The sequence below is a fragment of the Saccostrea cucullata genome, unplaced genomic scaffold (genome assembly GCF_032062105.1).
Source record: "Saccostrea cucullata isolate Sc308-1 unplaced genomic scaffold, CSIRO_AGI_Scuc_v1 ctg2492, whole genome shotgun sequence".
Taxonomy (NCBI): domain Eukaryota; kingdom Metazoa; phylum Mollusca; class Bivalvia; order Ostreida; family Ostreidae; genus Saccostrea; species Saccostrea cuccullata.
Genome location: NW_026923704.1, coordinates 26,742 through 54,273, shown reverse-complemented (window position 1 = coordinate 54,273; position 27,532 = coordinate 26,742). Strand labels below are relative to the sequence as shown.

The 27,532-nt window shown below is 33.3% G+C and overlaps 1 protein-coding gene across 5 annotated transcripts; it reads right to left on the bottom strand.

The window, feature by feature from the left end:
• Window positions 1-24: 24 nt before the first annotated feature.
• On the bottom strand, window positions 25-26,527 carry LOC134264700 (tyrosine-protein phosphatase non-receptor type 21-like). Of its 5 annotated transcripts, XM_062746962.1 has the most exons (29): window positions 26,154-26,527; window positions 16,961-17,065; window positions 16,451-16,493; window positions 15,554-15,635; window positions 15,270-15,367; window positions 15,001-15,121; window positions 13,497-13,584; window positions 13,291-13,379; window positions 12,966-13,029; window positions 12,672-12,763; window positions 12,128-12,196; window positions 11,387-11,496; window positions 10,983-11,061; window positions 10,573-10,659; window positions 10,267-10,377; window positions 9,808-9,870; window positions 9,499-9,609; window positions 7,970-8,005; window positions 7,722-7,838; window positions 7,378-7,446; window positions 7,173-7,253; window positions 6,829-6,969; window positions 6,515-6,593; window positions 6,219-6,317; window positions 4,199-4,251; window positions 4,042-4,098; window positions 3,143-3,283; window positions 1,516-2,716; window positions 25-633 (listed from the first exon to the last, which is right to left on the bottom strand). In XM_062746962.1, the coding sequence occupies exons 1-29, from the start codon at window positions 26,307-26,309 to the stop codon at window positions 430-432; spliced, it is 3,846 nt and encodes a 1,281-aa protein (XP_062602946.1). In that variant the 5' UTR covers window positions 26,310-26,527; the 3' UTR covers window positions 25-429. The 5 variants fall into 5 exon arrangements, with proteins under 5 accessions (XP_062602946.1, XP_062602947.1, XP_062602949.1 ...); XM_062746963.1 differs by lacking the exon at window positions 12,128-12,196; XM_062746965.1 differs by lacking the exon at window positions 3,143-3,283 and having other exon boundaries at window positions 30-633.
• Window positions 26,528-27,532: the final 1,005 nt, after the last annotated feature.

The window sequence follows — 27,532 nt, the reverse complement described above, 5'->3', positions numbered from 1 at the left end:
TTAAGGAAATGTATACATGAATCATTGTAGTAAATAAAATTAAATTTATAATGTGAATTCTAGATTCAAATCTTTGATGCATTCACATTGCTTAAAATCATGTATGTAGAATAAAAAGATGCAAAGATTTTCATGAAATACAGATTGAAATATAGGTACAGTGTCTAAATGAACAAAGACTGAAATACTTGGATAAAGAACTTGTAGTATATTGCACTTGTGCATAATCACAAATAATCAAGAAAGGCAGATTTTATTTACCAGAGTAAAAATGGAATTCATTAAATATATACAAGAAGCTAAATGACACACTATTTTCATGCAAATATGTACTGAACATTTTTTCTTCTCAATAGCAAGCAAGGGTATAAATTCACACAGATAACAAAGGATTTTCAGCTGAAAACATGCAATATAATATCAAGCCACTCATATTTCTGTGACCAAATCATGTCTTTGAGGATTTCGATAAACTGGCCGCAACGCACTAGCTTCTACAGCAGAATGATTCAAGCTTCTCTGTGAAGGGATGCTGAATCCTGATCGTTGAGATGCTTGAGGATGAGGATGAGGCGGTTTCCTTGGTGATGAATATGAGGGAGATTGTTGATAACCAAGCCAAGAGGAATGAAACTACAACATCATGCAAAGGTTTTGTTAGCAAGGAGACCAATTAAGTTACAGAGTAGCAAAAGGGGTATACTTGCATTGAATAACAGTTTGATTAGCTCTATAACTGAATATTGAAAGCTGATTTTTAATATTCTGAGGAAAGACTGAAAATGATTAAAGCCAATTCAAGTTGTTCTCAATAACATGAAAATACAATTGGATGAAAACACATTTATAATTTTTAATGAAATATTCATGACCTGACCTCGTAAATAATAAAAAGATCTTTGACCGAAAACAAAGATCTTAAAAAATTTGTTTCAAGATTGAAATTATAAATTGATTACACACACATTATTTCAACATGCCATTACTAAATCGATTTTGAATTACTAATCATAATTTTTTTTTTATCGTATTATTCCAGATTAGACATTTTCCATTTGTTTCACTTCATGAAAAAAATTATTTCTTTTTAAATCGTTGTCAGTTTGGTTATGGAAAATAAAATAAATTAGTCTTCAAAAGAAAAAGTAATTAATTTCAATCCACTTTCAAAAGTTAACCAGATATATAAAACTGTTACAGTTCAGAAAACATGAGTTTGGTTCATGTAAATTAATGAGAAAACCCAAACATTGTTATGCAAAGACAGACAGACATACAGATCGGCTTATACAGTGATGGGAGAGGAGCACTGTTCTGAGAATATCATATGCATCTCCTGCAAACACACACTCTCCACTTTGACCATAGATCATAACATTATACACACAGTCTATGCAAAGCAATATAATACTTCAATATACCTAAAACCAACCACTTTAAATTCTGATATGATAGATATATGTGTATTTTTCAATGTCATGATTTTATCATTATTTACACATATTCATCTCTAACCTGTGAAGTATTGTGTGAACTATTTACACTGTTGTGGTCTGTCGGAGATTGAATGCCAGCGTAGCCATTGTATGACGAGTAATTCTGGCCGGCCTTGCTGGGTGATCTCCCCTGATGGTTGGCCGGGTCTCCCCCGCCCCTCCCTGGTATCTGACCCCTGTCACTGTAAGGGGGATGTTCGTGTCTTCTACTGGGGGGTCCTCGAGGGTCATAGTTCAGGGGTCTTTCCTGGTCCCCCCTCACATGTAACTGCCTGTGATTATATGAGGTATTGTTTTGATTTCCCCTGCCAGGAGATTCGCTTGTGTTATATAGTAAGTTTTTATTCTCCATACTCCTGTTTGGAGCATACCCAGAACTGTTCAGAGAAACATTTTCCTGGTTGGAAAGTCTAGAATAGTCACCCGCTTGGTGTGGGCTGAATAACCGGGCATTCACATTACGTGCATTATTATACGACTTGGGGGAACTCCCCGTAAACACACTGGACGGCTGGCTTGTATTGTCTGTATGAACACTGGAGGGGGTAGTCTGTTTGAACGGGGAAGAATTATACACCATGGAAGACAAGTTACTGGAGGTCAAGGAAGAATTAACGTGGTCGGCTTGACTGGTATTGTAGCCAGTTCTCCGACTGTACTCAGGTGTAACTGGAGTATTTGGATGTTGCTGACTCAGGTAGGATTGGTTTTGAAGATGGGTGTGCGAGTTATCAGTTCTCAGAATTTCAGCTGTGGACGGAGGTGTGAGGGAGTACATGGAATGAGGGGGGCGACCGTAACTCGGGGGGTCGTGTATTAACTGAGATTCCGGAGTCTGGTGACGGCGGGGGGATTCGGGCGTTCGATGTCGACGAGAGGATTCCGCATCAGAGACGTAATCTGACTGAGACGGATTCTCCATATTATGCCTCCTGCTGTACGGCAAATTCTCCTGTCTGGAATTCGGAGTAGTCCGGGACTGATTTCCTCCTATAGGACTCCTGTATCTCTCTGACACTTTGGAAATGTCACTCAATGGACTGTTGTTCATTTTGGTGTTACCCGATGGTGGTTTATAAGCATTGGGGTTGTTTGAACGGTAATTCTGGGAGCGACTCGGTACCACATCTGACATGTATCCGCTTGTTCTGGGCTTGGCTGGAGCTATATCTGACGTGTACCCACTCGACCTCTGTGCGGAAGATCCAGGTCGGGGTTGTCTAAAAATAGATAGCTAATTATGTATCCAATGGCAAAAAGAAATATTCTTCAAATACTAAGCAAGGTCTAAATAAAATAAAAAAAGTGGAAAATGACTGACATACTTCACTGACTTACAGGAACTATTATCCCAACAGTGCTACAATTTCAAACTTTCATTTTTTTTCAGTAATTGGTATAAAACTATGCATTAATCAACTCTAATCCAGAGATCTAGGACAATATTACCCAACCTTCTGCAAATAAAGGAAAAAGGAAGCAAGGAGAGAAACTTTCTGCAAACATGGCCAGATCTTTTCATAAACATAACATTCTATATATACAATACATTCAAACAGTTTCTAAGTAAAAATAATTTTTTTTTTCATTTTTCTAGGGAAAAAACTAGACAGCAGTCTTTTCTTCCCAAACAAACCAATTTTTACCTGTCCTCAACCTCTGTTTCCTTGGCAACATTTGTTTGGGTCATGTGATCAATGGCTTCCAGCGTGTCGTCAGACACACTTTCAGAATTAGGACCAATTGTGTCGTCCGACTGATTTGTACTAGTGTTTTCTTGTTTGATGCTGTGTGTAAAATTAGTGTTTAAAAAAATATACACGAATATTCATCATCCATGTCCTTTGAAAAAATTAATTGTTTATTGACACACGTAAAAATCTACACCCATTAGAACTTAAAAATTAATTTGGAATTTAGTCTTTATGATATCTTTGTTAATTATCTTTGATAATTTTTCATTATGTTAAATCCATGAAACTTAATTGTTCTTTAATGCAATATTATTGATAATGTAAAAGCTAGTATATACACTATGTAAAAATGTCATGTGTATCTTGCAAATAAAGCACTGAATATGTAGGTGATTAATGAATCGAAACTTAATTAATGATCCAGATGTGTTAATGCATGATTAGACCATTTAGATAATAAGCTTATGAGACTGGTCACACAATCATAAAAAAACTGGTTATAAAATGAATATCTATCTAAATAGTAAATACATGTAAGTACCTGTACATATGTAATTAATATTTTGAGTCTGTATTGGAAGCTAGATAAAAATTCTTAGGATGCATTAGATAATTTTGTATTTAGTGAGGTACATGTATATCTTCTGTTAATTCTTAATTCTGTTTATATGGGACAGTTGCATAGAATTTCTGGAAGGAAATTTTGGTATATGCATGAGTTCAAAACATAATATTTCAAGATAGCTAACATGAGATCTGCAAAATAAGCCATACATACTTACCTCCCTTGATGTGCCAGTTTAACTAATTAAGCCATAGATGAAAAAAATCTATAAATTAAAAATAATTACCTCTGCACCCTGTACTGAGCTGTTGAACTATGGGGTTGGCTCCTAATACTGTCCATCCTAATGAAATAAATATTTTTTTTCATGAATTAGTTAGAATGAAAATGACTAGAGAATCCATGAAATCAGCTTTTATAAATGATTTGATTTTTTTTTTTACCTGTGACCAAAATTCTGCTCAGATGTACCCTCTCTGTTTGTGTTGGCTTGATTCTTAAAAAAAAAGAAATAAGAAATTTAAATCACACAATCTGAAAGCTGTAATACACATAATGGTGCATTAATTTCTTTTCTAAGGGTCATGAATCAATATAATGTAAAAATGTCAGTAAAATGATATGAATTTTTTGGAATATTTTTTTTTAAATTGAACATAAATCAAACTCTACCCTTAAATAATTTAAAAGAACAATATATGTGTACTACTACTACATGTATTAGTTGGAGTCATACATGTACGAGGGTTGTCCAAAAAGTTTATGGACAACGACGTTTTTGTTAATATAAATGGTTCTGTATGCATCTATTGTTTATCAAAATATTCTCTATGAAAAACCAAGTATGAATGATTTAATTTTTATTGATGAAACTTAACATAATTGTAAAAATAGGGGGTCTTTAAAGATCGCAGATGTTGAGCATGGACCAGTCTGACGTAAAGCTAATTTCATTATAACGTCAAACATTTGGATTTTGACCGCACACATGTTCATAGACACACACTACATTTCTTTTTTAAGGTGCAACTGACTTCCAAGTGCTAGCAATAATCTTTAAGTATAGATTATAATTAATTTAATTTTTAAAATTCAAAGCAATGCACAAAAATTTAAAAACATCATCTATATAAACAGTTTCTATACACAAACTGCACAGCCCAGTCCAATGCTGCGCTAGATTTATAACAATATCATGAATAGAAATCTCCATTTTCAGCATTGTGTTTTAAATTCTTGTAGTGTCTTCGAAGTTGTACACACCATTGAAAATCGCATATACCAATCTCAGATCAATACATTAAACATATTTCGATAATTTTGAGTTGTTTTAACAACTATTTTGTCTCTTACATCGTTTCAACCGTATTAAAGCATATTTTTTTTTATGTCACGCTGCCCCGTTCAGACGGCTGACGTCGCTTTTTCTGTTGATTTTTTTTACACACATTTGTTACGTTTTTGTTTACTATTTGCACTGTCTATATAGTAAGCGATACCTAAGATATCATAAAATGATTATAGCTTTTTTATTTGTGTTACATAAAATTTTTATTATGTCTTGACTTGTTTTATACAGAAAATAATCATTTTAATCCGAACGGTTTCTATCACAGTTTATGTCATTTTAGCCTTGGTCCGTGCGCACCATCTAAGATCTTTAAAGACCCTGATTTTTACAAAAATATTACGTTCCATCAATAAAAATTAAATCAGTCCGATTTGTTTTTTCATAAGAAATATTTTGATAAACTTTAGATTTATAAAGAACCGTTTATTTTCACAAAAATGTCATTGTCCACGAACTTTCTGGACAGCCCTCCTATATTATTACATACGATTTATTTTTGTGACAAACATATAAAGTTAAATCAAATTCATAAAATTGAACCACCTGTACCACTTCTTTATACAATCTTTAAGCATTAAAACCATTCAAATAAGAATTTAGAATAAATTCATGTATGAAATTATTCAATGAATTCCTGAATAAACTTTTTCATCACAAATACAAATACATTTTAAACCATGGTTATGTGGGAGTGAGTTGAAAGTCGTAACTACTATTTCTATAATTAAATTATTTATGTATTTTAATATAATTATCTCATAATCTCAAATTATTCCCTGTGTACTTCAAAATAAAATTTTTTCATGGGCCTATCAATTTGGAGATATTGAGGTTTGACTGTAAATGCAATTTTTTCAATAATTCCACCCCATCCTCTAAAATGAATTATCTGACTATGCATCCTAATTCCTAACTAATTTACTTGAACTTGGAACATGCAGTTGTTATAAGAAATTTTTACTATGTATTTAAGTACATTCAACTAGAATTTGAGTGCCAGTTTTTTATTTTATCCTGTATAAATCTAATGTTATTTTTTTACATGACTACAGTTGTTAAATGAATTAGAGATTATTCCTAGTATGTGAGTCCTTTCACCATGCAGCTCAGACCTGATAAAATTTATCAAAGCTACGTGTCGTGTCCCAGCTACGAGAAGTGTCGTACGACGCCACGGACAAAGAGTCGCCATAAAAAAATATTCTCTCCGGCTGAAAAAATTCACATTTAATTGTAACGGAGTCAAAAAAAAATCATCTCCTAATATATCCAAAACACATATGCATGGTATGCACCAGATTATAATGAAAACTTTTTGACTCATATTTTTTGAAAGAAAATCTTAGAAACAATAAAAAAATTATCTTTTCTTGTATTATAATAAAAAATTCCCGATAAAGCAGCTTACCCTGTATTTAGCTGAACCCGGGTGATGAGAGGACCTGTAGGTGGATCCAGACTTATTGCTTTGTGTTTCTATATCACTCCTAAATGATTAAAATTGTTACATATTACAATAATCAATACAAAAGTAAACTATAAACAATTATTTGGAAATACTAGTAACTGACCTACTAATATGAGCTACAGTGATTTCATAATTTTATGTTGATCATCAAATTTTAGAGTCATGCACTTGCTGTATTTTAAATGGATTCTTTTTTGGTATTTTAATAAATAAACTCTGTTACAGTTAACACTGGCGAAAGTTTTCAGACTTGCCTGTTGTGATAAGCGTTGGTGTCACTCATGTAGTTCCTGTAGCCCCCCAGCTCTGGCGTCCTGTGGGGGGGATCTGAGGGGGTGTAAGGAGGGGGAGGGTCCCCGGACTGAGGTAGCTGTGGTTGACCAGAATCCTGGTCTCTGTAAAATAAACATTCATAAGATAATGCACTGATGCCTACTGTTGGGGTGGGGTGGGGGTATTAGGAAAGGGGGTTAACTGCTTGACCCTTATGGTAATATTATGCAATAAAGAATTACAATTATCAAATTAATAAAGATACTAAAGATAAGTAGTATGTACATGTTCATGTGACTCTGGATGTCACTGAAAAACTACTCACCCAAATCCTCTCCGTTTTGGAGACCTGTATCGTTGACGTACATGGGGTGAATATTTGAGTTTAAAGGGCTCCGCTTTTGTTCTTAAAAAATAAAGGCAATGTGATTTTCTCTTGTATCATTTACATTTTCCACAAAAAGCTATTATAGGAATCTCCTGACAATTTTCATATTACAAATATTATTTTGGTAAATTGTTCCACTTACTCTACTCTGACATAGGGAATGTCTTGGAGATCTTCAGGTGCCATGCCTTCAGTGTCCACCAAATCATATCTACAACATCAAGTCTCACAATGATCAATTGTATAAAAATTACATCTACAGTCAAACCTAGATGCCATGCCTTCTGTTACTTTAAAATCATATGTAATACAATGATCAATTCTCCTGAAGTACAGCCAATCTTGTTGCAATAAGTTAGTTTAAACCACGTTTTCAAGATACTTAAAGTTTTATTTTGTTGAATGTCCTGTGATAAACTTACACAATGTGTTGTTTGAATTCCTCAAGGGGGGGGCAATTTGCCATCCCAGGGGAATTTAACTTACGTGATGTGCTGTTTGAGTTCCTCTGGGGGCCGTTTTGCCGTCCCTGGTGACTTTGTTCTTCGTCTCCTTCTCCTCTTGACCTCTCCAGCTGGGGCAGAGTGGATTGACGGAACAGACCTATTAAAAAATAACAAAAAATAACTTGATTTAGTACTTATATTAAAGTTACTTCATAGGATTCACAAACCATTTAAATGTAAAGACAGAAATGCATGTATTTTTTGGAAAATAAATCATTGAGAACATACCCATTCATATAGCTTTCAGCATTAGCTGGGAAAATTCTAAAAAGAAATATTGATGAACTGCTTTAAATGCCTGTTATAAAATAAAACTTAACAAAAAATATGAAGGTTTTTAAATGAAAATTCCAATGTTGGAACCGAATTTGATTTATACAAGTATTAACCAACATTTAATGAAACTATAAATAGTTATATATGCTTTCTATATTTAATAAAGTGCCCCGCCACAGCATGATACGCCCGTCAAATATATTGTTCAATAATCATAAATTGGTTAAGGTGCAAGAAAATCAGATAACCTTGATTAACAGATTGACACAGATTTCAATGATCCAATTTCCATTTCTTATCATGTTTAAAATATTGTACATACATCTATAAGAGACTTACAGTGTAGGGATTAATTATAACAAATAATACACCATATAATTCTAAACTGGCTGTGTTAGAACTTAACAAATATCCATCTGCAGCTTTCAATTGTTTATTGTATATTTTGTGGAATAATTGAAATGCTACAGTCTAATAAAAAAATCAAAAATAAATTATTCTTTAGACTATAAAATTCTAAGTGAGACAAAGTCACATGACTGTAATTTGTTGCAAATATATAAAAATTGAAATGTAATTTTTTTTTCAATGAACAATATATAATGTATAATTAGTTTTAATTATATTATACAATACTAATTTACTTTTAATCATACACTAAAACATCAATTTCTTTTAATTACATTACACCAATTGAAAGATCTTTATCTGGACTATAGCCATCAAGAACTCTTAATTAACACAAGCAACTATGAGGCCATTTCTTTTTGCCCAAATCCCAAGAGATAAATTAAGATAACAGCTACATGATCAGAGATGCTCTTAGACTATCAGTTAGCTCCTGACAATAAACTCAATAATTTCTCTCTAAATTGACATGCAAATTTCTGCTATCAAAATTCTTCTTGACCAGTGCTTGAAAATTATGCCCATGGGACAAACTGAATTCCTCTCAAAACATTAACATTTGTTACAGATTGCTGTAAAGTATATGATGAAAAAATAAGTTTTTACTTGATTTAATATTTTTGAATAAGGATACAACTATATTTTTACATTTTTTAGGATTATGAAATTAAAAATTTTAAAGACTTAGTTTTTAAAAAAAATTCACTTAAATTAAAGGTCACAGTGACCTTGAAATAGGCCACGACACACCTTCTACCTAAGATGTATAATTTTGCCAAGTTTGAAAGCTCTAGGTCTAATAGTTTTCTAGTTATGAGCTGGACAGGATTTTTCCATATTTGGCCATAGCATCTTTATTAAAGGTCAGAGCGACCTACTTTTTGTGCGCGACACACCGTCTACCCAAGAAGTATCAACTGTGAAAGTTTGATAATCCTAGGTCTAATAGTATTCAAGTTATGAGCCGGACACGAATGGACAGACGGACGGACGGACATGAAGCATATAACATAATACGTCCCATCTTAAGACGGGCGTATAAAAAGAACCCCTAAATTTCTAGACCTACTAACCCCTGCATGGCCTCGTTCCACTGGTTCTCGTACCAGGGCTCCACTGAACTCTTGGGACGCCGGTTCCTGTTGGGGGATACGTCAGACTCGCTACCACTGTCTCCATCCCTCCTACAAAAAGGTTAAACAATTACACCTCAAGATACTGATCATCCAAAAACTTAATTTCATGGAAGATCTCATACAAGAGCATTTCTGTAGCTCAAGGGTCATTCAACAACATGTAAATAATCCTTGAAATAAGCATGATTTTTGACAGTACACGCACTAGATGATTCAGAAATTAAAATGGCTGAAAAAATTCTGTACCTCCTTCTTCTTGAAAAAGACACATCACTTTCATTGTCGGAACCTTTGTTTTTGGGGAAGTATCTGCAATAAAGTAAATCAAGATGTATTTGTGAATCTCTATGCTGCTTCTCAGGGTCCTATTCCTTTTGGATCCAAGTATGGAATAACATCTTTACCAAATAATTTCTAATTATTTGCAGTCATTGAAAATCCTGTTTCACTGAAGATGAACTCTCCTTACTTGCATCTGTGCACACTTTCTTTATAGCCATATTTACTATGTTTTTTTTATCATTATTTGCTCTACACTGCAGAGTACCATTCCTTACTTGCATCTGTGCCCACTCTCTGTATAGCCCATATTTACAATGGTTTATTATTTGCTTTGGTCTGTGCCCACTTTCAGTATAGCCCATATCTATATTTTTATCATTATTTGTTGTGTCTGTTTTACTACAGGCTATTAACATTCCTTACTTGCGTCTGTGCCCACTCTCTGTATCGCTGGTCTGGCCCACTCTCCTGGGGAACTTCTGTACGTCACTGTGGAGTGATATTGGGGACTCACGTCCTGAGGTGTACAGCCCACTATAAAGCAAATTATAATACTATTACAATAATAGTTGGGAGTCTGACTGACACAATTCATCAAAATTTACACTGCTGATCCTTAAGGAGTTGAAATAATATGAAAATTTACTGTATACAGGGAAATTTTCACCTCCATTTTATTTTTGCCTGTTTATCGACAACTTACAGCTAGGGAGACATTTTACGACTTACGTATCCCCATCCTTTTCCCAGGGTGCACTTCTGGTACTCCTAGGTGACTGGTTCCTCTGTAGATCTGGCAGACTTCTGTGTCGAGATCTGACAAAACCAAAATTTCTAAATTAATCACTTAAAATTATCATCAAATATTTAGACTATTTTATAAAATTCTGCTGATTTAGCTCAAAGTCTTCTGTTCATCCTATAATACTACATGTATATACAACAAATACCAAATTTTATTGATGTCATGGTTGACCCAGACCACAAAATTACAATAGGTGATTTTGCAGTGACCAACTCATTTTTCTAGGGATAGAATTGAATGAGGTTCTTGTAGTTGTCCAAGAATTTACATATCTAAAAAATGTTTCTTTTTTGTCAAAACCATGCAATGAAACTACAATATGCTAAAGCATTACCCTCTGACTGGTTCAGGGGCCACAACTCTAGTGACTGCTGCATCATTGATTACACTGTAATAGGAGCCTGCCTTTCCTCCTACAATGAAATCATAATAAATGAAAGAGTTCTCTTCTTTGCAGATACTTTACAGTAAATGTTCTAAGTTAAGCAGTAATCATGGCATGTTAGTGCCCTTTGCACTGCTTCTAGTCCATTACATCATGTTCAAACCAATACATGTTTAAGCTAGATTAAAACAAACACACAGTTTTAGTTTATGAGCAAAATTTTGTTTAATTTTGAGTTATGCTAATTATGGTATGTTTACAGAATTTTTTTGAAATTCCATTGAGTGATTCTAGTATGGACTTATAATAAAACTGGTAATTGATTTAGGTGAACATTAGTTTAGAAGTTTTACCATTGAGTTTGGAGTCGGACTTGCTCCTGGTTGGCTGTCGTCTGCTTGGTATCCTAGTAACCAGTGGCTGCTGTCGGATATCATTGTTATTCTGTCGGTCATTTCTACCACTGTACGAAGAAACGGAGATGTTTAAATTGAATGTGAAGATTAACAAAGAAGATAGAAATTTAATTTCTTTGAATTATATCTTAATATTTAAAAAACATTATTTCAAATTTCACAAAAATATGCAATCGTCTAAATGACATGCATGTACATTTAGAGGGTACAAAAATTTAATAATTTATTTGTCATAGATATCTCAAATTATAATTTCTTGAGAAATATCAGGGAATTAATATTAGTAAAGTTTCAGATACCAAGCCATCCATTACAAAGTCAGATCACAATGTTTTTTATTCATCAAACAGGTTTAAGTAAAATTACTCAATTAAATTAAATGATTATAACGTAATACTAGTTTCTTGATTCTATAGTGGTAAAAGTTAACATGAAAAATAACTGCCCACTTTCTAGTGAGTTTGTTATGATGAATATTATTGTAAGTCATTGTAGATCACTAATTCAGACTTTCACTATGATATTTAGTATTTATAAGCAATGAAAAATTTTGTGAGCGTTGGTTATTGCTGCAAATAACCCTTAACAACACAAATATACGCAAAAATTGAAAATTTACTAATGCAAATATAAAGTTCTCACAAATAAAAGTGATTTCCGTGAAATCTCCTATCTTACCTTCGTCTGGATCCCGCAGGTCTAGAGTGTTTGGAGGAAAGTGCTAATGTATCTGCTAGCTGGTTAATTCTAGATTGCAAGAGAATACACAAAAAATATCATATCTATAGCTCTACAGAGTATAGCCTCTCCCGAGCTTGTGTTAGAGAAATATCACACAGGAGAATTATTTTGGAGGGAAGAGAGGGGTAGGGAATATTTCAATATTCAAAATATGAAAATAACTATTTCATGATGATGTGAATATATATTGATGTAAAAACACTAAAAATCTAAGATAATTATAAAATAGCAAGCCAAACCATGATGAATGAACATGAATATTAATTGACTTGATGGATATGAAAATATATTTACATCCTATATTCTATTTAAAAGGTAAGAAAAGTTAAAATTGATAACAAGGAAACTGCTTATAAAATAAAATAAATCTAGCATCAGAATACATCTACTTATAAATATCAAAGTATGGGTATACGTGTGAAAATCAAATGGAAGAGAGCTATATATATTATCCTTCATAAAATGTGTTCTAAGGAGGTACCTGAAAAACGTATGATGCTCCACACAGCACTTCCACAGATGTTTAGTCCTTGTCTTTGTGGCCACATCAAAGGCATAGGTATGCTCGTCATTCTAATGAAAATAAAAATCAGGAAACTTATTTCTCCCAAAGAAAGTAGTTATTCTAATCTAATGGTAGCTTCAGAAAAAGGTTCAATTTCAAATTTTTTTTTCAATTCTAAATTTTTGATGGGATAATAAAATATATCATTTTCCTTAATAAAATATATCATTTTCCTAAATTTCAAATAAAGAAAAAGACAACAATACTTACGTTTTTGTCCCTGACTTTTATAATGAAAATTTTTCCTTTGAAAGTGACCTTTGTTATTCTTGGCCTGTAAGAAAACAAGTCTCTCTCATTATAACCAACTTGTTGCAATAACTTAATATCATTTCTACAATGTTGGCATACGGCAAATGGAGCTCATGCATATTTACATATGAAATTCCCTTGGTATTTTTCATGATTGAAACAACAGGTCATAGCTCATAATCTTACAACTTTTTTCTTCATATTGATTCAAAACATTAATGTGGCTTCTGAATTCAAAAACTGAGTTTCTGCCATTAGAGAACAAAGAAGGAAGACATCTTACCAGAAGTAATTTCCTACTTTTGACTTGTTCTTATACACAACAATTCCTGTAGGGGTTAGTCCCAGGAAGTACTCTGTGTTACCTTCACCCTGAAATACAAGAGGTCAAGGTCAATGGACACCTGCTAGAAGTCTGAATACCCATTACAGCAGAGAATCAGAAATTCATGGGTATTAATTAAAGCTTGTGTTTATATGTGTACATACCAGCACAGAGTGAAGGTCTACTCCATACATATCCAGCCATTTGACTTTGTCTAGGAATTTGTACTCTGCCTGGCTTGCACTCAGCCCACTGCAATAACCAACATAAATACACTTATATACAGTAAAACTTGCTTATAACAAACACACTTATAATGAATTGTTGCTTAAAGCAAAGTGATTTTCATTCCCTGCGGCTTTTGATATACACTGTAAATATACTATAATTAACTTGACAGATAAACAAAATATGCACAAAATGAAGCAAAATTGCCCATACCTGGGGCCATCCTTAAAAAAATGTTTGTTTGGAATTGCCACCTGGGGGTTTTCAGATATCAGGAGGGAGGGAGGGAGTCCTTAATTTTACTTTTTACATAAAAGCTAAATGATAAAAAAAATAAAATGTAATTACAGGTAATTTCCATTCTTCATTATCCTCTTGCTTTTATCTTTTAAATATTATTTATTTTGAAAAAAAAAGTTATATATTCACAGATTGTTATTTAAAATATTTCTCATTTTATGTTAAGATCTGTTCATTTTTTAATAACCGTTTTCCAAATTTCAACATCAAACTTCTAGTTTATTTTAAGAATCTTTATTAAACAATACTTTTATCAGTCTATTAATGCGTATATTTTTTAAATTATTTCATTTCACTTCTTTGTTATTTCAAATCATTCATCATTAATTTTCATTTCAACCACACAAAATTTCTTGGAATAGTTGGGATGTTTTGTGGGAAACTTCATGATGTTACATATGCATCCATATTACGGCTGATGCATATTTTAACATTCGTTTCAAAGACTTGATTCCTGTTGAATGCATTTTAGTATTTGGGATAAATTGAATTCATGTGTATTTGTTCATTGTTATTCAGATAACTTTTTTTTTCAAATAAAATGTTTAACTTTGTTCAATGTGCAATCTATAAACGGTAGCTCTTTCCAGGTATCGATGTATCATTCCATTTAATTTTTCATTCACCTTTTATTTTTATAGAGATGCGTAAATGTTCTGCTCTTCAACACATTTCTTGAATGTTTCCAAAACATGGGTGTGAAATTTTGGTGTGAATTCTATTTTGACGTCGAATACATGGAGTCACCGTATAATCGCTATATATCAAAAATACTAGGAAGAAAGCGTTTTATTGACCCGATGTTGTTAAATTAATGTACCAGGTAAATTTTGCCGACTTTAAAAAGCAATTTCGACGAACGAACTAACTTGTACTAAACAATGTAAGACGATAAATCGATTTATATAGTAAAAATATTGTTAATATTTTGCCATATCCCATTTTTTGACATATCCGATTTTAATGAGGCGGGTTTACGGCAATGCTCAAAAAACTATAATTTTATTTTACCTGGCACATTGTTCTAATCATGTTTTTCTGTACAAAACATCATCATTCATGACTATCTTTACAGCTATCTGCTTCAACAATCAAGCAAAGTTTTCAACAAGTATAAACACATAATTAATATGATCTTACCTAAGATGTTGATGAAATCTGGCGATCCGCTCTTCTAATTCCTGAGTTTGATTTGGGACAAAACGGAATTCAGAGACATACCCTTCATAACAGGTTCTGGGGTCAAAATCACCCAGTTCAGCTGAAAATGTGAACAAGAATGAAGATTTGCATAAAGTCACCATTCCTAGCTACAATTCCTGCAAGGTTGTTGGAGTGCTAGAATGCCAAGCACATATTAATTCCAAAGATTTTGGTGTCCAGTTAAATAACATACGTGTACACCTTACCTTGCACAGCAAAGGCAAATAACTCTGCAGCTTCATCAAAGGTTATGGGTAGTCTCCCTTGAAGAATGTCTCTTTTTATTTGTAGGAAGAACTGGTACCTGTAGATATAAGGAGACAATTATTCTGATGCTGGATCAACACAAACCAATGATGCTGCAGTAAAGAAATACACTAATCTATTTTTTTCCCTTTATTTTTTAAAATGGTATAATGATTTGAGTGTGACATCTTACACCACCATTTTTACGAATAATCTAAATATTCATTATTTTTTTCTAATTTACCTGGTAATTTCCTCCTTGAGTTTACAGGGGTCTGGGGGGTAGAATTTGACACCAAAATACAAAGTGTAAGGTTGACTGCATGCTGAAACAGGAAATTAGGGCATATAGTTGTACATGCTTAGCATAGAATTCTACTCAGTGTAGTCATTAGTGCAAATAAAGATTATAGGCACTGTTCACAAACAATGCTTTATAGACTTCTAAAGTTTTGAAGTTCATTTTTCCCTATTTTCCCAAAGGATTGATTTCATTATTAACTTTCTCTGAAGATTTTTTTTTAAATTTAGGTTTTGCAGACAGAACAAACTTGTGGTTTTTGTTTCTATTTTTGACTGAGAGAAAAAAACAACTTGTGCAGCTGGCATATCTGTAACTTTTGTTGAAAGGTTGTAGTTGCCTTAAATAACCAGATTGAACACCTCATAAAAAAGCTTTTTATATGGCATGAGAAACCCTAGGTGATACAGGACTTGTTACATGAGAATGATTCATTCCAAATCATGACTCGGATACATACTAACAGCATTAGGCACTAATGTGCAAATTGTGACAAGTCTCTTATAAACATGCAATATCTTAGATCTACATGCTTCATGCGTAACCATATACAGTAAAACATGGTTATAAGTGCTTTGAAATGGCTAATTATTGGTGTTCAATTAACTGATGTGCTAAATATTTATATCAAAGAGAGAGAGAGAGTGAGAGGAGAAGACAGATGAATTCACACTTACATAGAAGTAACCTACTATATAGTTTGATATGTATTACAAATTTATAAAAAACTTTAATTGCCAATTTTGTTTTAAAAAAAAATATTGTTCATCCCTAGCACTTCCGTATAAGCATGTTTGACTGTATTGGTACATAAGTAACCTGTAGTTGGTCCATACATACACTTTAACTGAGAGGCAAGTGCTTTCTGCAGGTCCAACCAGTGCTGAAAAAAAAAATGCAATGGTGTTATACATGGTCTAAGTGTGGTGATCATTTCAATGAACCGCCCATTTATCATTGATCCACCACATAAAATATTGGAAGTGGTCATAATTCATAGAAATCAGACACAACCGATTTAAAATGAAGGAAAACTAAATTGAGTTCTAAGCTTCATAAAGGAAATTAAGTCACACCATTTCCTTTTATAAATTTTAATGACTTTGGCATGCTTTCAAACTTTCAGATAGAATGATTGAAAACCTTAATGTATCAAAATCTTAATCCCATCCATGTATTGATGCAGCATTTGACGGTAGAAAATTAATTCAACCTGTGATGGTTTAGGCATTCTATTACATGTGCAGGTTCCTTTTTTTTTGCTTGTCATGAAATTTGTGCCCCCCCCCCCCCCCCCCCCCCCCCCCCCCAACGGAAGAAAAGTCTGAATCCATGCATTCTATTACATACTGTTTGGTCTGACTGGTCCAGAAATCTGAGGCCAAAATAGTCTCTCTCCAACAGATTCAGGTGTTCAAAGACTTTGTCCAGCAAGTGGGCGGCTTTGGAATTTCCCTGCAATATATTCACATGAAAAATAAATTTTGATATTCGAAGCATTCTAGTAAGATTTATTGTTGTGCATAAACTCTAAGTCCATTTATTAATAAAACTTTGAATGACTAAGTCACTTCTATACCATTTTTTTTTACCCAATAGATAGATTTCAGTTGGCCCATATTAACAAGAGTTACTTCCCATTGCCTGCCAATATTGTAGGTTTTCAACATGCTCATACAATAGTATTCCTTCATTATTCAACCAACTTTGTGGGGACTAGGAAGCATTGTTTCTCTCATAAAAGCCTCCATTATTTCAAAATTTTATCACATAAAGATTTCCCCAAAAATATATCTGCTACACCCTTTTATATTTGGTAAGACAAAGAGGAAAAATTACCAGGTTGACCAGTAAGATGGCGGCCAAGGGAAATAACTTGGAGAGAAAATATGTTATATGAAAACTATGTCTGTTGCCAAAAGCAAATCTTGGCAAACATTGCTGACCCTAAGTCTCAAATCTCAGAGTGACACCTATGAGATGAATGCCTTTACAAGGGAGGTAATCCTGATACAGTACAACACGCTAATTATGAAGAGTCGATTTTGTTTCATATAATGTTAGTGTAATTCATTTATATCCATTTAGTTTATGATATATTTTTTAAGTATTTGGAAATGAAAATTACTTCACTGTAAGCATCAATTCATTATGTACATGTCTATAAGGCTGAGCGTGTTCTATTGTATACCTATGAGATGAACCCTTTATCAAAAGAGCTGAACTTGCATGCAGATAAACCTCTGAGATGCAAAGCAAAGAAGCTGTCACCAAGTTTAACAAACCTAGGACCTCTGAACCCTTGATACAATAGGCCTAGGTGTTGAGACAGATATACCTAGGAATGAGTCAAATACACAAAGAAGCCAAATCTTATCTTTTAATTTTGTACTTATAAAGAGTAAGAAACTCAAATTACAACCTTAAATTACCATACTGATCAGCATATGGGCAAAATTTGGAGTGATATTTTTTCCATATATTAAATTAATTTCTATAGATAAATTATGTAATCAATGGAAATTTGTACATTTTTTTAAAGCAAAGACTTTGTTTAAAGTGATAAAGATAACCCATATACCCAACCTACATTCATAAATATTTACATAGCAATAAAAGACAAGTGCTCAAGCAATTATCCTCACCTAGGTTCAAAAAGATTTTTGCACATTTCAACAATACGCCAATGCAAATTTGATGAATTACAGGTAATTACCTAGTTTTAACAGGTAAACCATGCCTCCCTATACATCTTTTTACAAATTCTTTCAATTTATCGACAAACAAAAATATGACAAGACTTTTAAATTAACGTTGGTGTTTATTTCAATCACTGTAAGAAGACACGATATATAGGAGTTTCCGCATGTATAAGAGATGATGGCAAGGCCAGATTACGACAAGTCTTAATCAGTAATTTAATGGAACCAAGAGAAAATTCTTTGTGCTAGCTGTTCCTATATATTCTTTAAAAATCTTTAAATCCCTACAATTTTTTAAAAAATTTTTTCTCTCAAGGCTTCTGAGTCTTAATACTACAAATATAAGATTTCTATTGTTAGACAGGAAAGAAGTTCTGAATACCAAATAGCCTCTAAATGTTTGAAATTTAAAGATAAAGTGATAACTTCACACTTTGATATTTACAATAGGTATTCCTGAGGTGTCAAAGAATCAAGGGGAGATTCACATAATGCACACACACCATTATTCTGGATTATACATTATCCTAAGGTGCTGTAAAGCAAATTATTTTCTTTCACATTATAATCTGCTAGACTGAATTCAAATATTTGAGGAAAATATCTAATAGTGGAATCTATACAGCATGGGGCATATACCTAAGTGGAATCCCCATGGTGGTTCTAGTGTCTATATAGTGTATTTGACACCTAGAGGGAACCTGACCATGAACATTGTTAGTGGTTCCAGGGTCAAAATCTGACACCTCCATGGAACCACCATGTATGTATATCCTTGGTGGTTCCAAGGTTAAAATCTGACTCCTCCCCTGAACCACTATATACATCCTTGGTGGTTCCTAGTCAACTTCTGATTTCTCCCAAGAACCACCACACATATACAGATATCACACCATTATAGTGGTTCCAAGGCTGAAATTTGACTCCACCTCGGAACCACCATGCATATCCTTGGTGGTTCCAGGGTCCACTTCATAATTCTTTTTTATTTAGTGTCAGATCACCATGATCAGAGAGAGAGAGAGAGAGAGAGAGAGAGAGAGATTATAATAATTAAGACACTGCATGCATATACACTCTGAGTGACTGCTTTCAACACCTGCATGATGTCAGGATGTGTTAATGAGTCCTTGTAACTGTGAAGAAAGGTTTAAGTCACCCTGGAAATCTCCAGGAAATGGAAACAATACATAGTAAACAACAAATAAGATTCAGACACCCCCCTCCCCCAAATACATTTCCTGGCAAACAGCCCTCACATTTATTCTTTAGATATTCTAAAAGTACAATGTATCTCGGCAAAACATTTCACAGACAAACACTTGAGCCTGAATGTTTATTTTATGTAAGAGGCATAAAACTTTTTTTGATACAATATTCAAAGAAAACTGAGCCATTCACCAAAGTCTTAACATTCTAAACACATCTTTTTTTCTATACTGGAATTTGACAAGTTCAAACAAAATTGTAACTGTTTGTTAAAAACAGCAGGTGGCCATACAGGTTTTCTTTTATTCAGTTTGAGCTCACACAGAGGAATAGCTGACCACCCTTATGCAAGAATGAATGGGATTTTTAAAATCTATACACCCATGTCAAGATTCTTGTAATAAATGTATTACTCGGAAAATCAATGCACTAGTTCATATTTGTACAATAGAAAGACCAGTTGACTTAATAATTTACAAAATTATTGAACTTTTTAAAAAGCGATTGAATTATAAACCCTTAAATGCATTCAATACTTGATGCAATTGAAAACCTTTAATATAAATTAAAACCTGTGAACTGGGAAGTCAATAATAAATTTGTTTCTAATGTGTCGATGTATTGTAACATTACAAAAATTAAATTAATGCAAGACCTCTTATTTCTCTATAAAAACTCTACTTCATAATCACAAATTGACTGCAATAAGTTATGTCCATAAAAGGAATAATAACCTCATTAGTTGATTTTCATACAATTTTAATTTAATAAAAATCAATTCTTCATAGTATATCTACTAGACTAAGTGATTATGGATTTATTCAGGTTAAGTTTCTCGAGAGACAATTTCTCCTATAAAGTCTGTAGTTTAATATTCCGGAGGTAATTTAAGATTCCCATGTATATCATTAGATGTCCCGTTGTGTACATTATGTATAGTAGTTATACATGTACACAGCATACCAACCCCATTCCTGCACTTGACGACAGAAGAATGAAGACAGAAGTGGGACCAGCTTTCACCTGAGACAGGTGGACGCGTATATTACCGTACCTACAGCATGTATATACCTCGGGCGGATCAGAAAGCTGATACCTGGGATAACGCGACATAAATTGTCACTTTCACACTCAACTTCCCCGATAGCATCTCTGCCATCAGTTTAGCTACTGCATTATGACCTTGTATATCAATCAAAATATCCCGTGTACAAATTGTGGGACAAATTTTTATCTTTGAGAAAGGAGATACTGGTATATAGATAATGTTAAAAATTATAATTACTTTTTGCTCCTCTTGCAAAGGTGTGAAATCATTTGGAATTCAGAAATCTGCATATCAAAGTTCTCTAATACACATATCATAAACGATCTGATTTGGGTTAATCTGTAAGATCTTACCAGTAATAGAATAATTTTTTTTAGAATTATATACTTTTTTTTTTAGATTCAATCCATTTCTCCTTCAAGATTATGTTTTGATCCAGGGTCATCCCATATTTCCATTGTAAAGAAATATTTATATGATCAAATTCATTTGTTGAATCATTTTTTTTTCTAGTCTATATGTACATTCTACAATTTAAAAAGAAACGAGGTCATAATGACATTCTGCAAATACCTCTGCAGAAAGTCTGGTTCATATAAATCAAGAGATTAACCAACTATAATCACAGGATCAAATGGTTTTTTGAAATTTTAATTTCCACTTCAAAAGTACACTAATGTATGACATAATCCCTATAAAATAATTAATTAACCTTTGTAAAGATTAATAACTACAAAGTCGCAGATCAATATAAAGAAAACAAGGTGCAAGGCATATCTTGGAACTTTTTCAACATACTCAGCATATTATACTTAAAGTAAATAGCAAGAGTATTATTTTATAAATGCATGGACAGATTTATTATAATGTTTCATATATTACCCACTATATCTAGACTAGTCCCTTGGTTAAGGTACTCTGGCGATTTTAGAATATGCATGTAGCCACACTGTCAGAGAGTCAAATATTGGAATATATTGCCTGTTAGACAAATTTCAATATATCTCAACTCAAAATGACTGAAAGCAAGTTTTGAGATATATTTAAGACAAACATCCATATCTCAAACTTAACAGGATTGTAAGCAAACTTTGAGATATGATAAGGCAAATCTCAATATCTCAAACTTAACAGGACTGTATGCAAACTTTGAGATATAGAAAGCAAATCTCAATATCTCAAACTTAACAGAATCATAAGCAAATTTTGAGATATAGAAGGCAAATCTCCATTACCTAAAGCTTAACAGGACTGTAAGAAAACTTTGAGATATCAAAGGCAAATCTCAATATCTCAAACTTAACAGGACCGTAAGCAAACCTTGGGATATCGAAGGTAAATCTCAATAACTCAAACTTGACAGGATTGTAATCAAACTTTGAGATATCCAAGGCAAACCTCCATATCTCAAACTTAACAGGACTGGGGGCCATAAAACTTAGACGAGCTCACTTTTGATCTCAGTCTCACTTTTACCAAAGTGGAAAAGTGAGACTGAGATCAAAAGTGAGCTCGTCTAAGTTTTATGGCCCCCAGGCTAGGACTGTAACCAAACTTGGAGATATCTATGGCAAATCTCAATATAAAACTTAAAAGGATTGTAAGCAAACTTTGAGATCAATATCTCTGACTTAACAAAACTGTAAACAGACTGAAATATCTAAGACAAAATAAATATCTCAAATGTAACAGGACCATATATTTAAAACAATCTCAATATCTCAAACTCAATAGGACTGTAAGCAAACTTTGAGAAATTTGAACCAAACCTCAATATCTTAGAAATGAACATGACTACAACAATATAAGCATTAACCTTCTGCTATGACTGCAGCTGTCCAAGACAAACCTCAATACATGTATCACAGACTTTAATTAAGGACTGTAAACAAACTTTGAGACAAATCAAACTTCAAAATACCAAAAAGTGGCTTGCTCTAGAATGAAAGATCAGAAGGGATTTGTAAAAACATATCCCTGGCTCTCTTTATATACTATTTACTTGCGAATTGTAGCATTTTGATTAGCTTTTTCTCAAAATATATAAATCAGTTTTCTGTATCATGGAAGTGCATATAAATGATTATTTAAGGAATGAATTTAATAGCTACCAATTTTATACTGTATAAAATGGGTTGGGGCAGTTTACGCTTTATAAACCGCGAAGCAGTTTATAAAATAGTGTAAACTGTTCCAACCCAGTTTATACTGTATAAAATAGGTAGCTATTAAATTCATTCCTTATAATTTAATTTTCATTCATTTGATGTAAAAAAAAAAAAGAAAAGATGATTGTTCTAACAAAATGACTTCAGTTTGTACAAAATTTGAATGTAACGTCAGGCGGATTAATACGTTTTTGACGCAAGTCATTGTAAACGTAGGCAACCCATTTTATATGATATAAAGTAATTTTTTTATCCAATCAAATACAGCGTTACAACCAAATTTAAATTATTTAAAAATGTACTTCAATAATAACCTTTTTAGCAACTTTTTTGTCTCATAAGTCTCACATTGGCCATTTATATGTGTATTATAAATATAGGCACCAACAGAATGCACACCATCTCACAATGGAACCTAGGCCTTTTTAGGCAGACTGAAGTATAAACTCTTTGTAACAGACAATACACACACTCGGATGAAGATGAGCAGATAAGGGAAGACCTTGTCAGAAACCCATAAAGAGAGTGGTAAAACGTACACCATCAGTCGTAAAATCTGAATAAAAAATGTTTCTGCTATTGTTTGGACCTGTTACATGTGACAGAACTGAAGGAATGCCTTTGTGTTTCACCATAATTTTGTCCTTTTGCGATATGTGGAAAGCTACTGGTTAACTTGACATTAAAACATAAAATACCATTAAAATAAATGAAATAACATTTTCATTCTTATTATCTAACTTAAGCATTCTGATTTAATTAAGCCTTTCAGAGGTCTGGATTTTTAATCAATTCCTGAAAGTGTATCAAAGAAGTGAGGACTAAATGTATGAATGAAATTTTTACAGGATGTAAATATGAACTAAGCTTTAAATCCGTTGTCAATCAGGCATGAAATGGAATTTTAAAACCAACCTACAAAACCGAAGGGATATTACGAACACAATGTCCAAAACAGATTTTAAAGTTACATCACTCATCAAATATAACCCAGATCGAGTTAAATCGAATTTAAACGTACAACTTCCATCTGTCCTCAACAAATACCTTAAATACACACACACTGATTTCTCAGGCTGTCAACTTTGTACCTGTTCTTTTGGTACACAAATAAGCACCCAGTGAAAACATACCTGTAATGCATGCAATATATGCAAATACAAGTGAGAAGAGATGGAATGGGTCTTTTTGCAAATCTTTATTCATAGTCAAAAATAGCATTAAACAATTAAAAATAACAATCTCTAGATCCAATTCAACAGAGGAAATAATAATACTGTAGAATCATTTTGATTCGGGGGAAGGGGGGGGGGTGTTGATATTTGTGGGCAACAAAATTTTACTTTTTCATGGGGATGTACATGTAACTTCATGGGTTAATGTTTATAAGGTAGAATTATTATGAACATGGGGATGTAATTTTCGTAAGGTAGATAATTCACGAAAGAATGTAAATTCATGGATAAGAGTGACCCTCCCACAAAATCCATGAACATTCAGGTGTCCCCCGTAAACAAGATGATAGTAAGGCATCAAAAGCACAGTGGATCTTTCAACCAAAAATTTCAAAGTTCCCCTCAAAGACAATTTCCTTTACTCTTACGATTTGTGAGGTTGTACCTTGACAAATATTTTATTGCAGAAAAATAACAACCCTTTCCTTTTTGTAGGACAGGCAAAATGAAATGAAGAAATATTAATCTAACTGAGCCAGAGACATGGTTCCCCTTTTGGCAAGGACGTAGGCCTATATAGTAACTTTATCAAGTGTATATAACAAATATGTATGTCTGTTGACAGTAGAAAACAGATTTCTCACTGGACTTCATGTGCCATTCAATGAGTATCTTCACTGTAGATGAAATGAAGAATTACAGGACAGAATCAAGGAAAATTTCCCCCCAACAAATTATGTTCGTCCCTGAGGCCCCCTACAAATGATGAAATCTTTGTGTCACAACAAAAGAGGGAGCTTGAAAACTTTATTAATTATTATTAATATTTGTTAATTATCAAGCCATAAACCAGATAAATTTCCTAGAAGTTGAAGCAATGAACAAATCTGATGAAAGCTAATTTTTTTCTCCTTGCACTCAAACACCCCCTTTTCATTGAACAGCCACTGACCCTGCAAATGTTAAATGAACATATGCATTAAACAAAAAGTCAACTCAAACTGGCAATAAAATTTCTCAAGAGAGGGTCACTGTACTTATCATAAATTTGGAAACAAATTCCACATCTTCCATAATTATAATTGAAATTGAACCATGAATTATAGCAATGTGCCATGGTTTATCCATTAAATATAACTGGGAATGATGCCATGCAACACTGCAGGATGGCAATTATGGGTTTCTGTGCTCAAAGCCCTGGTTGCACATAACCATGACCTAGGCTGCGCTTCTCCATCATTGCAAAATATCTACTTCAGTCCCCTGGGTCTATGCCAAGTTCATTAATTCAAAGGATTAATCCATTTTCCAGTTTCCATCTATCTTTTTTTTTTCATTTCATCTTCTCTTATCGACAGAAATGAAGTACATTTCATTACTAACTTGAAATTCAGGGGAGGGAAGTATGCTTTTTCTAGATCCTAGAGGAGTTATGCCCCTTTATTCAATTTCATTTGATTTTTTTAAGTTTCCATGAATATTGATTTGAAATTCACTAATTTTTAGTAGTATAATTTTCAAAAGTTTTAATGTCAAGTTATCCCAATGGCCAAAGTTTCAGGGTGGGAGCTGTGCCAATTTGTAGGAATTCATTGAAAATTTAAGCGAACTTGCTAATTCTGACTGGACTTTAGAAATCGACCAAATTATTAGTGGGGTGGGAGTTAGAGAAGTTTTACAGTATATACAGTATATAAAGTATATCACTGAATATAACTGTATACAGATGTGTTTCAGGATAGATAAGAAAACTTATGATTTATCCTGCTTATAAACCCCTTTATGCATTTAGTCAGGTTACATTATTTTTCCATACATACTAGATTCTTCATGATTATAGAGAATAACGTCAGTTTTTATCATTATTATAGGCCACAAAACCAATCTACTGTGATGATCCCATGCAAACAGTAATTGTTGGTCTGCATTTATAGTATATGTGCTGATGACTTTCTTCGCCTTACATCACCTTTTTGTGTCATTGATACCCCATCATTAAGCTGCAGGTGCGATGATAAAATCTTGCGGTATAACACAACTAAATCCATTCATTTTGTATCTAATTAATGTTGATTTTCCGCCTTTTAGTTGGGAAATATAACTATCCATTTGTAAAGATTCAAATTTTACGAAATAAAAATAAGAGGTAAATTTTATTGACCTGTCACCCAAACAAAAGACTCGATCACCATTTTTGTCAGTGATTGTGAGCTAGGCCTACACAATGAATATAAAACAAACCTTGAATGAAAGATGTAGATCGGTGTCATCCAAGAAGAGAATTCGACACACAGGTCCATCCTTGGGTCTGTCCAAAAATCCACTATCCCTGGTGACCGAAGTTTTGGACTTGTCGGTTCTCAAAAATCGTGGAATTAACCGCGAAAATCGGGACATCGTCTCATCGGGAAGTCGTTTTAGTTTTCCCTCTTCAAGACTTCCAACGTTGGGATAGTATAATCCGTTCGATTTCGTCCATCATAACTTATAAACTCCAGAGTAACACAGTGTAGGAGTGTCTTGCTACCAATATTCTCTTTTATTGTTTTCTTCGCGATTTACCTGTACGCACACACTCACACCTGTGCATGGGAGGCAACTCCGAAAACCAAAACAAATTTACAATAAAACCTCCATGGACAGACATGGAAATTCCGAATTGAGCACAGCGGGAGAGAGTTTATAGAACTATTTTGTTACCTATGATACAGAACATATTATCAAAATATTTTTATGACATGACAAGAAAGAAGAGATGAGAGAGTCATGTAAAATAAATAAATAAATAAATAATAACTATTCTCAAAAAAAAAACCCCTTTCAATAGTAAAATGTTTACATGTACGTGGAAAATGGGGGAAGGGGTGGGGGGGGGGCAGGTGCCTGCTGTTCTCCACAATGTGAAAACTTCTGATATTGTTGCTATTAATGTCTGACGTTTTTAATACTTTCTTTACGATTTTGATAATTGTGCCAGGAAAATGACCGATAATTCGGACTTAAGATTATCCTTTTTTTTGAACATAACAATGTTAACTTTAAGATCAGACGACATCTTTCTCAAAAATTTAAAAATTTTCCTAAGAATTTGTCATTAAAGTCTATAGGTACGTAAACAAGTTTCCTTACCAAAAATTAGGGTACCCTACCAGGTACTCCACGGGATGATATATTTCTTATACTAGTATATAATTATCTGAATGCAGCCATGGCCTATATCACAATTTTTTGTGCACTTATATTTAAAAACTCATTGGAAACAATGTGCAAATCAGTGGCGGATCCAGGAAATTCGTGGCGCAGCAGAAGGTAGAGGGTCAGGTGGCTGTACAGAAGCCTGTAGTGGGTCCATGGAAAGGTCCTTTTCGGGGGTCCGGGGGCGAAGCCCCCAGTTGCTGACAAGTTCTTACAAATAAGAGATGTTTTTGTCCTTTATTTTAGGATAATGGACATATGAATTTTACATACAAAAATTTCAAACGGGGGCACGCCCTGCGCGCCGGTCCTGGATCCGCCTTTGCAAATGTTATTATTTAAATTTATTATATTATGTAAATATTTAATGTATAATTTTTTTTCATGTGAATTTCATATGATATTCACAATGACATTATTTTTTT

Excerpts from the sequence above, each read along its gene's own strand:
- LOC134264700 (XM_062746962.1), bottom strand. The coding sequence starts at position 26,309 with ATGTCCCGATTTTCGCGGTTAATTCCACGATTTTTGAGAACCGACAAG. Across the intron at positions 8,006-9,498 it reads TGGAACGAGGCCATGCAGGG|AATTTTCCCAGCTAATGCTG; the intron begins GTTAGTAGGTCT and ends ATTTCTTTTTAG. Across the intron at positions 7,447-7,721 it reads GAACTCAAACAGCACATCAC|ATATGATTTGGTGGACACTG; the intron begins GTAAGTTAAATT and ends TTGATGTTGTAG.